The 12,983-nt window shown below is 46.3% G+C and overlaps 1 protein-coding gene across 16 annotated transcripts in view; it reads left to right on the top strand.

Annotated features, from left to right (window-relative positions):
* Positions 1-12,983, top strand: part of ATXN2 (ataxin 2) — a 62,321-nt gene that overhangs the window by 36,264 nt on the left and 13,074 nt on the right. For 5 of the 16 annotated variants that reach the window (XM_083514148.1, XM_083514152.1, XM_083514151.1 and 2 more), the window contains 9 exons: positions 452-661; positions 2,280-2,462; positions 3,397-3,594; positions 5,263-5,373; positions 6,452-6,522; positions 7,623-7,927; positions 9,974-10,037; positions 10,370-10,522; positions 12,714-12,780. In XM_083514148.1, the coding sequence (XP_083370274.1) occupies positions 452-661; positions 2,280-2,462; positions 3,397-3,594; positions 5,263-5,373; positions 6,452-6,522; positions 7,623-7,927; positions 9,974-10,037; positions 10,370-10,522; positions 12,714-12,780 (1,362 nt within the window). The remainder of the gene's footprint in view (positions 1-451; positions 662-2,279; positions 2,463-3,396; positions 3,595-5,262; positions 5,374-6,451; positions 6,523-7,622; positions 7,928-9,973; positions 10,038-10,369; positions 10,523-12,713; positions 12,781-12,983) is intronic. The other 11 variants (XM_083514150.1, XM_083514154.1, XM_083514153.1 and 8 more) reach the window with 3 other exon arrangements.

The following is a 12,983-nucleotide window of genomic DNA, read 5'->3' as shown; positions in this document are numbered from 1 at the left end:
ATTCCTTTTACCCTGGGCAAGTTGACGCAGGCATGTTTTCCTTGATACACGGGGGATTAGCTACACATTTAGGTTTTCCTCACCGCTCATGGAACCATGCACAGCTATCCGTGATTAAGCACAAGCCATGTAAGTGTGATATGCAAATAGTCCTAACTGATTTACACGCCATTGTCTTTTCCATGGTAGTGTTCATAGATCCTGAATTTAACCCATTGGGGGGAAACTCTGGTTGGTGATTGCAAACTGATCTGTCCTGGATTGAGGGTGGAATAACTGCAGATTTATTTTGATTTTGTACGAACCTGTAGAAATCCCCAATGGGTTAAAAAAAAAAGGTATGAGAAATCATTTTTGTCATTTTTACTTTCCCCTCCCTCTGTTTCCCCCCCCCCCATAATTTTATTTTCTTTAGTTTTTATACTTTCCTTCATATCATTTGTTCTGTCAGGTGTTCCCTGGCCATCGCCTTGCCCATCTCCTTCCTCTCGCCCACCTTCTCGCTACCAGTCAGGTCCCAACTCTCTTCCACCTCGGGCAGCCACCCCTACAAGGCCGCCCTCCAGGCCCCCTTCGCGGCCCTCCAGGCCCCCGTCTCACCCCTCTGCTCATGGCTCTCCAGTTCCTGCCTCTACTATGCCTAAACGCATGTCTTCAGAAGGTACAAAGACCACAGTTTTGTTTGTTCATGAATTTTCGTTTGTCTTTGTGTTCTCCCTTTCCTCTTGTGAGTTACAGTTAAAAGAATTGTTCTCTTCATTACTAAACCTTTTATTTGTGCACTTCAAAAAAATTAAAGTTTTTGTTTTGTTTCTGTTAACCTTTTTTTTCGTTTAAAAAAGGGAATTTCACAGAAAACCAAACCATTAAAGGGATGGCCCTTTCCTGAAAGTGAGAAATTCTGCTTCCTAGTGCTACTTTAGTGCATTGCAGAGTACATGTGGACGTATCATCTGCAGTCACTTAGCCATGGTTGCAGGATCACACCATTGCCCCTACAGGTCACTGGCCGTAACCATGGTTAAAGGTTAAAGGTCCATTGCCGTTAACTGTGTTTAGATCTAACTATGTTTTGTTTGGATTCAGATGCCTAGTTAAAAACAAACTGGTTAGCATTAGCCATGGTTAAGATGAATGTCACCTTCATCCTTTATTAAGGCCAGTCCGGGGAATTGCTGTGCTAGATGGGAAGATCAGGTGGAGGGACAGGTATATGAACCTGAGACCCATTCCTGATCCCATAACCTAGTTAAGGAGCTGAGAGGGCTGCATCTACATATTTCCTGAAGTGGCTGGTGATGGAGGGTTTTGCTCAGAATGATGCTTTATGACATAAATCTGTTAAAAATGCCTGATTCACATTGTGCCCACTGCAGAATCCTCCTTACTGGCAATTGCGGTGAGGGAGACTGGTTAGAAGTGGATGGAAATTAATTGTGTATTTAAATTCAGTTTGAGTTCCTCTTGACTTTCCTGAAACTGTTCGGTGGAATTGAATAATTTTAATTCTGTCTTGAGAGGATGAGACTAGTTCTGCAATAAGGAATCATAGATTGAACCTATTCTCAGCTGCAGCTAATTTCCATACTTTAATTGCATTCAACTCATATACTATCTAGGAATTTTGAAGATGCTGAATCATTTGCAGGGGGCACGCTGACTTGTTTCTCAAATTCTAAGGCAATTCTTTGAAATGTCTCTGTGATATGCAGGGGCATAAAAATGACGAGAGCTGAAAAACTATTAAATGTGGGCTGCTTAATTTGCTGCAAAACTTTCTAAGTTCTCTGCTGCCAGGAGGGCTAGAGCATTCAAAGCGGTCAGGTTTGGGTTTTCATAGCAAGAGTTAACTGGTGAAATCCACTTGAATTCTCTCTGCTGTGCTTTTGCACACCTCCTGTTTTTGTTTTATGGGGTATGTGCATATAGGGAACATGTCCAGTGGATTGTGTCCTAACCTAGCATCTGTCTGGCTTCATATTTTTTCCTCCCCAGTTTTGTCACCAACTATATTGAGAGGAGTGCTGATTTTTAAATGTCCTGAGACCGTGTATGATGATGGCAGCCCAGGGATGGGGAAGCTTTGTGCCGCCAGATGCTTTGGATCACAGCCTCCCATCAGCCCCAGCCGGCATGGTTAGGGATGATGGAATCTGTAGGGTCTAAGGTTCCCCATCCCTTATGTAGCAAAAATTAATAGAATTCGGGGGGGGGTGAGCATGGAGATTTCATGTTGTGTTCATAGTTTAGGGTGTCTTTTCATGTGTTGCTTTCTTCAGGACCCCCGCGGATGTCTCCAAAGGCACAGCGGCACCCTCGAGGCCACAGAGTCTCTACTGGGAGGGGCACAATTTCAAGTGGCTTAGAATTTGTCTCTCACCCCGTGCCAGGAGAAGCCGCCACACCTTCATCGGCCCGAGGCAGCCCTTCAGGTGGGACGTGGTCATCGGTGGTCAGTGGTGGTAAGTCAAGCTCAGCTTCCTGCAGAAAGTCCTGTTTGGGGATTTTACAGTTAAAAGAATCCCGTTTCTTAAGCCAAACATTGGAAAACCCAACAGGCCTGCTGGTTCTTTATTTTGCCTGGCTAGAAACCAAATGTTACAACTGAGGGTGGTAAAACTGGATTGTCATGGAAAGCGGCAGATGTGCTGTTTCTCCCTTCCACTTTGATAGACTGTTTTTATCAGTTGATTACATTCCTTTCCAGAGATAGGCTGGTAGGTCAGTTGATGGGAGCTCTCAGCCTTTATTAGGGGATTTGACTATTCTTTTCCCTCCAGTCTCTTCTGTGTGTTCACCATCCTCTGGAGTGATGATCAGGCTGTGCTCCTGTGAGCCTCAGTATTCTTAGGCCTAGACCCCATTCCTGGTTGCCCACTTTCCTTCGTTCTGTCCTGTTTTAAGGGTGACTCAGAAGACCACAACGAGAAAGCCACAACGAGAAACTAGGTGGACTTTCACAGGGAAGTGAGTTTAGGATTGTGCCGCAGATCAATTTCTGGGACTACAAGCAGAAATCGGTTCTTACCATGAATTTCTGTTTGAAGAGTGGACTGGGTCATTAGGCGATGGAAACTGTTTCTCAGATTCTTTTCCGTGTTAGTGAGGGCTGGTAATAGGAAGTGACCTGACTCTGCTTAAAGTCTCCCTTGACAAACCTTTGCTTCAGTGCAATCAATTATCAAGCATGTTTCACAGTAGAAGGATTCAAAGAAGCACTTATTGCTTGGGGGAGAGAAGCAACATCACAGAAATCCGGGGACTTTCCTAGGAAGGCAAAAAGGGTTTTGGTGACAATTTTATCAGCTCAGTGTAAGCCTGGCATGAGGTTTTGCTTCTTTTAGTACAAAACAGCTGTGCAGTGTTTCAACAGGGTCTCTCTTATTTTGTTTCTAGTCCCTAGGTTGTCCCCTAAAGCACACAGACCCCGGTCTCCAAGGCAGAGCAGCGTTGGCAGTGTGCCTTCTGGGCCAGCTCTGTCTTCTCCTCAGGCTGGCTCTACTCCAGCAGAGCCTGTAGCAGCACCTGTTCTAGCTGCATCTCCCACCCCAGCCAGCCCTGCATCTATTAGGGCAGCTACACCATCAGCTGAAGGTAAGAAGCCCTTTTATTGCCCCCTGTTCTGAGCCTGAGTAGCAATGCACAGACATGATCTAAAAATTGCTTCTGTGTTTTAAGTGGTTGGAGAGCAGTTCTCACACATGTTTATTTTTATGCATTAGGTTTGCTAATCATATGCAGTCAATTTTCTCTCCGTGTGGGAATCTTTATACAGAGGGAGAAAACTGGCGGCTCCAGGCAACTACATAATTTTTTGAAAATTACAAAAATGAGTAGGAAAAGGTTGCGCTCTGTTTTTCCTAAGACATCCTGCTGACTTTCTTTCAACTCAGCCGATTAGGGCAGCCTTCCCCAGCATGGTGCCCTTCAGCTGTTCTAGAATTAAAAGGTAAAGGTAAAGGGACCCCTGACCATTAGGTCCAGACCGACTCTGGGGTAGCGGCACTCATCTCGCTTTATTGGCTGAGGGAGCCGGCGTCCAGCTTCCGGATCATGTGGCCAGCATGACTAAGCCGCTTCTCGCGAACCAGAGCAGCGCATGGAAACGCCGTTTACCTTCCCGCCGGAGCGATACCTATTTATCTACGTGCACTTTGACATGCTTTCGAATTGCTAGGTTGGCAGGAGCAGGAACCGAACAATGGGAGCTCACCCCGTCACGGGGGTTCGAACCGCCAACCTTCTAATTGGCAAGTCCTAGGCTCTGCCGTTTAACCCACAGCGCCACCCGCGTTCTAGAATTAAACTTCCACAAATCCCATCTGGTATGTTTATGCCATCTGGGGCTCATGGGAGTTGAAGTCCAAAACAACTGGAGGGTACCAGGTTGGGAAAGGCTGGATTAGGGTTTTATACATTAAAACAGTAATATTTAAAAAGTAATATTGCCCTTCCATGTATTATTATTTTGGAAGAAATACATTTAATTTGATTTGCAGAGCTGTTGTTGTTCTTATTGTTGTTTCTAACTCACCTTTTCCCAAGTCCAGGACTCAAGACTGCCTGCATAGACAAAATAGAAAAAAGTAAAAACCATAGAAAGACAATCATTTAAATGTAATCAAATACTAATAGAATTAAAATATTTAAAAGGTTCATTAACAAAAAACTAGAATGAAAAGTGGCTCTTTGAAAGTCTCTCTTTAGTCGTCTTCATTATCATCATTTTATTTGTACGCTACCTTTCCAATATCAGGATGGCTTACAACATGAAAAGATCTACATAATTACAAACATGGCAAAAGTAGTCATAAACAATAAATAAAACACAGCAGAAAGTACACAACCAAATTGAATAATTTCCATATAAATCATAATATTTAAAAATAAAGATACAAAATAATATTAATAACAGCAACAATACCCAGTACAAGAGTTTTTCCAGCAACCTCAGCTTTTGTCGCTATTGTCAGTCAGGGCCCTGTTCTCCCAGGCTGGCTAGAGAGAGAGGCCAGCAAGAGAATAAGTAGGTCTTCCACGACTCACAGCCAAGATTATGTTGGTTCCCCAAATAAAAAGAGACACAATCAGGATAATACCTTGTATGGAACAAATTGTTTTGGTGCTGAGCTTTGTGAGCTTCCTGGTTGCATAGAAATCTTCAACAACTTGTCCCTCTTTCCTTCCCCACCCATTGCTGTCTAGAGTTATTAAGAGTGCTGTGCATATGAAATCTCAAACAGGACTGATTTTCCTTCCTAGCTAAAGATTCAAGGCTTCAGGACCAGAGGCAGAGTTCTTCTCCTGCTAGCACCAAGGAACCCCTGAAGCCAAGTGAAATGTCTCCCAGCTTTAGCAAACCTGAAAACAAAGGTAGGAGTTTTCTGAAGTTGTGTTCAGCTCCCATCGTTTGCAGCCAATATAGACAATGGTCGGGGAATAATGGGATTTGCAGCCCACTACACCTGAAGGCACCTTGTTGGTTACTCCTGTACTGCAGGCTTAGTTACATTGCTGTTTGGATTGTTGTAGAGATTTGGGAAACACAACATGGCATGCAGCCCTCAAATAGATCTCTGCACACAATGAAAAAGGAGTTCTTAGTTTGCAGATCACTCCAGTTTCTCTGCTGCTCCAGCTGCTTGATTCCCACCCCACAGCCTCCTGGGTTGTAACTGGATTGCAATTTCCACTGAACTCTCGGGGGGGGGGGGTTCTTTTCTTTTTCCCCATGAGCTGAGGCAGCACTTCAGATTTGGGTCACTGTATTGGGACTTCCTTTAGATAGTTTCAGGTGGCCCAAATATATGCTGGATCCATGTCATCTGTTATTTATAACCCAGTACAGTGGGATGCGGGTGGCGCTGTGGGTTAAACCATAGAGCCTAGGGCTTGCTGATCATAAGGTTGGTGGTTCGAATCCCCGGGACAGGGTGAGCTCCTGTTGCTCGGTCCCTGCTCCTGCCAACCTGGCAGCTCGAAAGCACGTCAAAGTGCAAGTAGATAAATAGGTACCGCTCTGGCAGGAAGGTAAACGGCATTTCCGTGCGCTGCTCTGGTTCGCCAGAAGCGGCTTAGTCATGCTGGCCACATGACCCGGAAGCTGTACGCCGGCTCCCTCAGCCAATAAAGCGAGATGAGCGCCGCGACCCCAGAGTCGGTCACGACTGGACCTAATGGTCAGGGGTCCCTTTACCTTTACCTTACAGTGGTATACCTTGGCTTACAACCATAATCCGTTCCGGAGCTCCGGTTGTAAACCAAAGCAGGCTGTAACCCAAGGCGCACTTTCGCCAATGGGCCCTCCCCCAAAAAAGAAAAGAAAGGGTTGTAATCCAAGAAAAAGGGACACACACTCCTGGGTTTGACGTGGTTGTAATCCAAAACGGTTGTAATCCAAAACGGTTGCAAACCCAAGGTACCACTGTATATGCGTATATTCTCTTAACAGGTGTGTCTCCAGCTGTCCTAGAACATAGAAAACAGATCGATGATTTAAAGAAGTTCAAGAATGATTTTAGGGTAAGTGCTTTTGCTATTAACGACAGCTGTCTCTGAATAGACAAGGGAGTACCAGATCAAACTACATACATACTATTCTCTCCCTCGACTAAAAGAACATTGCCTAGAGCAATGAAGGTCACAATAGGACATTCAAATGGCTGCAAATAAGACACTCCCTAGAGCAGCCAGTACAAGTGTGTACCTTGCCACCCCTTCATCCAGATACGCACACTTCTTGAAATGTTTTACAGGCATCCTCTCTGGGGAGGGAGTTCTACAACTTAAGGGCTTACCGTATTTTTCGCCCCATAAGACGCACCGGCCCATAAGACACACCTAGATTTTGGGGGGGGAAATAAAGGGAAAAAAATTTATTTCCCCCCCAGGTGCGCTGCGCTACACCAGGAGCTTGGGGCGTGCTGAGCTCAGCGCGCCCCAAGCTTCTGCGTGCGCGCAAGCAGTCCGCTAGCCTTGGGAGAGCCGCGGGGCTCTCCCAGGGCTAGCGGATCGCTGTGCTATACCAGGAGCTTGGGGCGGGCTGAGCTCAGCCGGCCCCAAGCTTCTAGGTGCGCGCAAGCAGTCCGCTGCCGCCCCAAGCCTCGCGCACCCGGTGGGACCTCCTGCCGGGTGCGCGAGGCTTGCAGACACTTGCCCGAAGCAGGGGGAGCCCTCCCGAGGGCTCCCCGTGCTTCGGGCGACAGGCTGCCGCCCCAAGCCTCGCGCACCCGGTGGGACCTCCTGCCGGGCGCGCGAAGCTTGCAGGCATTCGCCCCATAAGACGCACCCCGATTTCCCCTTCATTTTTGGAGGGGAAAAATGCGTCTTATGGGGCGAAAAATACGGTACTTCTCCTGGGCTGCAACCCCCTGAGCTTCTGCGTATGGTGGAAGAAGCAAGAGGAGTCCCTCTATTGATATTAGCACCTAATATATTCCTGGGTTTTCTGTACGTCAGTATGTAGGAAATGAAGCAACTTTCATTTCAAGCTGTAAGAAATAATGTGCAAAACTAAAATCAATGTAGACTGTGCCTTCTCTCCAAATACCCTCGGTCAGGAAGTACCTGCTAAAAATATAATTTTTCTGTTTCCTCCCACCCCACCCCCCTGCACCCTCCAGTTACAACCCAGTTCCGCCCCAGAAACAGTGGAACAGCTGCTAACCAAAAACAGAGATGGTGAAAAATCCAGAGAGGTTCCTAAGGAGAAGGGTGACGCCAGCTGTAAGGACTCTGTAACTGAAACTGGCAGCAATGCCACCTCAACCAGTGGCAGTAGCAAATCAAACAGCCCCAGTATTTCACCACCTGGTGGCAGCCTGGAGCAAAAGCGAGGGCCTGAGGTGACCTCGCAAGGAGTGCAGACCTCTGGCCCCGGAGCGAAGCAGGAGAAAGAGGAGAAAGAAGACAAAAGGGACACCACCGAGTGAGTAATTCTGGCTGCAACAGCTCCTGCACAGATTTGGCACCGCTTTTGTGGAGGGCCCAGTTGTTGAGATGACTCGACCATGCACAGCATTTTCTTCTCTGCTCCTTATTTAGATTTAGTATATTTAACATATTTTCTACCTCCACTGCTGGAGGCAGTGCTTAGAAAGCCAGTTTCAGGGAATTACAGGGAGCAGAGTGCTGTTGCTCCCCCTGGTCTTGCTTGTGGGTTCCCCACAATAGGCATCTGGTTCACCACTGTGCAAACAGGATACTGGGCTAGATGGGCTTTTGGCCTGATCCTGCTACAGGGCTCTTCTTCATGTTCTTGTGCTCTTCTGTTCAGCTTCTGGTGTCAAACTGGAAAATATGCACAGGACTTTTAGGGGTTGTATTATCCAGCGGAAATGCAGCACCTGGAGAAAAATGGGTGTTGTGTTTTTAAATGTGTTTGATCAGTGACTGGGGAGAGAATACTATTTTCTGCCCCTGCTCCCTTGCCAGTCTTTCTCCTCCTACTCTGTGAAATTCATCCAGAATTTCATGCTTTTGTTGGAAGGCTTGTGTTGCATTTTGAAACAGAAACGAGGCATCAAGTGATGGGCAGTTTTCCTCCACTCCACCAACAGAGGCAGAATCTGTAGAGGCTTCACACTTCCACCAGGCGGGGCGGTTGCCATCTTAGTTTTCAGCCTATCTCCACAAAGGGAGCACGGCTGACAGAATCTCTTATGGAGTTTAGAAGCTGTGAATTACTTTTTAAAATATATCCTTTCCTCTTCTTCCTTCGTTGTTGTTGCTTCTTAATGTATTTACTAAATTTGCATATTGCCTTTCTGCTGATACGTTCAAGGTTTCTCACAGTTTTAGACAGCAGCTAACTTGGGACTGTGCAAATTTTGCTGGGCTCCCAGCCAGCATAGCTAATGGTCAGGGGGGATGGGAATTTTAGTAACAATATCCGGATGACCACAGGATAGCAACCTTTGGTTTACAGGGTATTTATTTCATTTATTAATTTTATTTCATAAGAATCATATACCACTTGATTGTAAAGAAATTTTAATAGACATGATCCAAAAGGGAACACGGAGAGAAGAGGAATATTAGCAAATTCAGGTCCAGCAAGAGGTGTGTTTGTGTGAAAGAGAGAGAGGGAGAGACTGACTTCTGGGATGGGAGGAGCCAAATAGTAGAGCTGCTACTGGCAGAAGGATGTCTTCGCAACTGCTTATCTATGGTCTCTATTGCCACAAGCAGACCTTACAGTTTTGATTGCTGCAAGGAGACCTTGTGCCTTCTCAGTGGTTCTGTTCTGGCTGCAATCAGTCCGTTCTAGTAGCTAGTAGAAGACCTTGAGCCTGCAAGGAGCTGCAAGCAGCCCCGCTATAACACTGACTGCTGATAAGCTTTGGTTGCAGGCCCCCAAGTATGTGTCAAGGCATCATGCTAAGAGTTGTTGATCTGCAGCTGCCCCTCCCCCAGTGGTCTAGTTGAGGAATGGCTAACACATTGCCTTCCAGATGTTGTTGACTCCACCTCCCATCATCCCCAGCAAGCATGGATGATACTTAGAGAGAGATGATGGGGGTTAATAGTCCAGCGACATTTAGAGGTCCAAAGGTTAGCCTCCCCTGCTGCAGCCCTTCAGTCTCAGAAAAAAGGAACAGCCTAATGTCAAGGAAATAGCGGTGTTGGAGTGTTTTTTAGTTAAAACCTTGCAATAAACATCTTTTTCCTGTCCTTACTTTCCTCTTTGGTGGCAGCTCCCCCTTCAGTAGAACGTGTTAAATTTTGATAGATTTTTAGGTGTGTTGTGCATCCTCAGCAATAGAACGTCCTATGCACAGAGGACAACTCCCTGCCACTCATGCCCAATGCACACAGCGCAGGTTTGAAGCCTCTACAAGTCTTCCTCCACTAGTAGATGTGAGGAGTCAACCATCCCTGGATATTCAGCTCTTATCTGAGAGAAATGAACTATCATGGTGGGAAGTCCAATCTGACACGCATCTTTCTTGTGTTTCCCCCCACCCTTCCATAGACAAGTTAGAAAATCAACACTGAACCCTAATGCAAAGGAGTTCAACCCTCGATCATTTGCTCAGGTGAGTCTTAAGAGGCATCGCTGTCCTCATTCTCTGCTTAGCCGAAGCTGCATTTCTTCATGTGCCACCCATTAGAAGCAGTCACTGCATAGTCAAAATAAAAAAATTGCTTCCAGTAGCACCTTAAAGACCAACTAAGTTAGTTCTTGGTATGAGCTTTCGTGTGCATGCACACTTCTTCAGTCACTGCATAGTTTGTTTTCCTGCCTTAACCAGCCGTAGCAAGAGCTTGCTGGGGAAAGTCCACGGGGCATGTTGATGCACGCTTGATCAAACTGTTCAGTGCCTACTTACAGCTCAGCTATTCCGTTTTTCCTTCATGTTTTTGGCAGCCCAAGCCTTCCACCACACCAACGTCACCCCGTCCGCAGGCCCAGCCCAGCCCTTCCATGGTGGGCCATCAGCAGCCCACTCCGGTGTACACCCAGTCTGTTTGTTTCGCACCAAATATGATGTACCCTGTTCCCGTGAGTCCAGGTGTTCAGGTAAAGCGGCAAAGGCTTTAATGCGACAAGCTTATACTTGCTGCATTGAGTGTGGATAACAACTTGTCACTGCTTTGGAGTGTGGAAGGCAGAACAGGGCAGGAAGCATGTGAGAGTCCTTTGTGTTTACATATGGGAGATGGTGTGTGTGTGGATCGGTGAGTAAGGAAAAGATTAAGAAGCCCCTCTCCCATACAACCGCCCGCCCCCCCATTAATGTTACCTGCTCAAATTTGGACTTTGATGCCTTTGTTTGCCAAAGTGATGTCTATTTCCACCTTCTGAAGAGGCTGAGCCACTTTGTTTTCAGCACCACAATATAGTACCCTTTCTTGGCACTTAGAAATATTGAGTACCGCTACTAGCTTGAAAAGGGATGCGGGTGGCGCTGTGGGTTAAACCACAGAGCCTAGGACTTCCCGATCAGAAGGTCGGTGGTTCGAATCCCCGCGACGGGGTGAGCTCCCGTTGCTCGGTCCCTGCTCCTGCCAACCTAGCAGTTCGAAAGCACGTCAAAGTGCAAGTAGATAAATAGGTACCGCTCAGGCGGGAAGGTAAACGGTGTTTCTGTGCGCTGCTCTGGTTCGCCAGAAGTGGCTTAGTCATGCTGGCCACATGACTTGGAAGCTGTACGCCGGCTCCCTCAGCCAATAAAGCGAGATGAGCACCGCAACCCCGGAGTCGGCCACGACTGGACCTAATGGTCAGGGGTCCCTTTACCTTTACTAGCTTGAAGGCTACCTTGAAATGTATGCAGGGGCCTACTCATTGTCTTGAAAAAAGATCCCATCGGAACAGTAACTTTGTATTTGCAGAGCTCATGTGACTGAGAGCATTTGTCCTTGTGTAACTCTATTTGTGAAATGTATACTCTCCCAAGAGGAGATCCTTGTTGGAGGGACTGGCCAACTATTTAGTTAGCCAACTGTTCTTACCCTTCTGTACAACTGAGAGAAGACTATTTGCTGTGGCCACAAGAAAATTATTACATCAAATGTCAGAAACGATGAGTGTATATGATAAGATGTGCATTTTAAGCATATTGATTCCCTGTACACACCTTGGTTTGTTTATTTATTTTTACTTTGGGTCCAGTTTTATCTGATACTTGATTTTGTCCATGACCGGCAATGACGATGAAATCTTCTAATAGCCTAATTGATTAAACAGTGTGTTTTTCACTTTACTACTAAGAGACCAGAGTTCAAAGAACTTTTAGTTCATCTCAGTAGAATGCATTGTGCTCTTTCTGGCTGCCACAGCGTTCCAAAATTATCTCTAGTGGTGCCAATTTGTCTTCAGTGGTTGGTATATGGGGATCACTTTAAAGTAAGGCATTTATTTTTAGTCACGTTTCTAACAAGTATTTTGATCCCGTTCCCTCCCACCCAAGCTATTTTCACCTGCCTCTTGACTTCAACCAAGCTTATACATCGTGGCACTGTTAATGTTCTTTCAAGCCTGGTTCAGATATAAAAGTAGCTGCCTAAAGAGAATGAACATTGTGCTGGTGCTTTCCCTCCTCCTGTCTCTCTCTCACTGTAATGGAACAATTCAAGGTTTTGTTACACCATAGTTTCTGGTTAACACTGGAGCATGGAAATTGTAGCTTAAACTCTTGACTACAAACCATCTAAATCAAGCCTGAGGGAAGCTATATTAGCATTCACGGCAAATGTGATGTGCTCCTGTTCAAGATAAGTTCAATCCTCCCACTCAGGTGGTTCCCCCTCTTCCCTGCCCCCAACAGTTAACACCTCCACTTAGCTTTTGTGTGTGTGCAACTTTTGGGTTCCCCCAATACCTCCCTCTTATCTGCCGGTGGTTCTGTTTGGGCTACATAAGGAATGGTGACAGTCAAGAGGTGTTGATGCTGCTGCTGCAGATAGCCATGGTTGGTTCCTAAAACTTACCTTTGGAGAGTTCCACCCCAGGATCCTCTGAGCATTGCAAGGAATCCTTTGTGGGCACCTCTTGGGTTGGGTGGTGAGGTTCAGCACAAGACAATAAGCAAACAGTAGCACCCATAATCAAATGCTTGTTGGTAAAAGTGTGAGGTGCATATCTGCTGGGAACCCAGTGGGGAGCAGGCTGCCACGTATGACTTGCATCCAGAGAGGAGAAATATATATATATGATGCGTGGTGTGTGCACGTGTCTTCCTCTAATTGTCGGCCATGTTATTTTTCAGCCTTTGTACCCCATTCCCATGACGCCTATGCCAGTCAACCAGGCCAAGACCTATAGAGCAGGTAAAGGTGAGAATAATACAGTATTGCATGCTCTTGTACGTAGCTTGCATGTGGAATAACTAACATGCCTTGCTCATTGTTCTGTTACGCTTACTTTGCTTATGAATTAGCAACCCGCCTTTCTGTGCAACCCCCTTACCAAGCTGCCTCCACCTCCTCTTCTTCTTCCTCCTCCTCTTCCTCCTGCTCATGTGTCCTCTTGTTTCTTG

This window comes from Podarcis liolepis (assembly GCF_965112155.1).
Source record: "Podarcis liolepis genome assembly, chromosome: 7".
Taxonomy (NCBI): Eukaryota; Metazoa; Chordata; class Lepidosauria; order Squamata; family Lacertidae; genus Podarcis; species Podarcis liolepis.
Note: the sequence above shows the minus strand (reverse complement) of the source record. Positions and strands in the feature narration are given on the sequence as shown.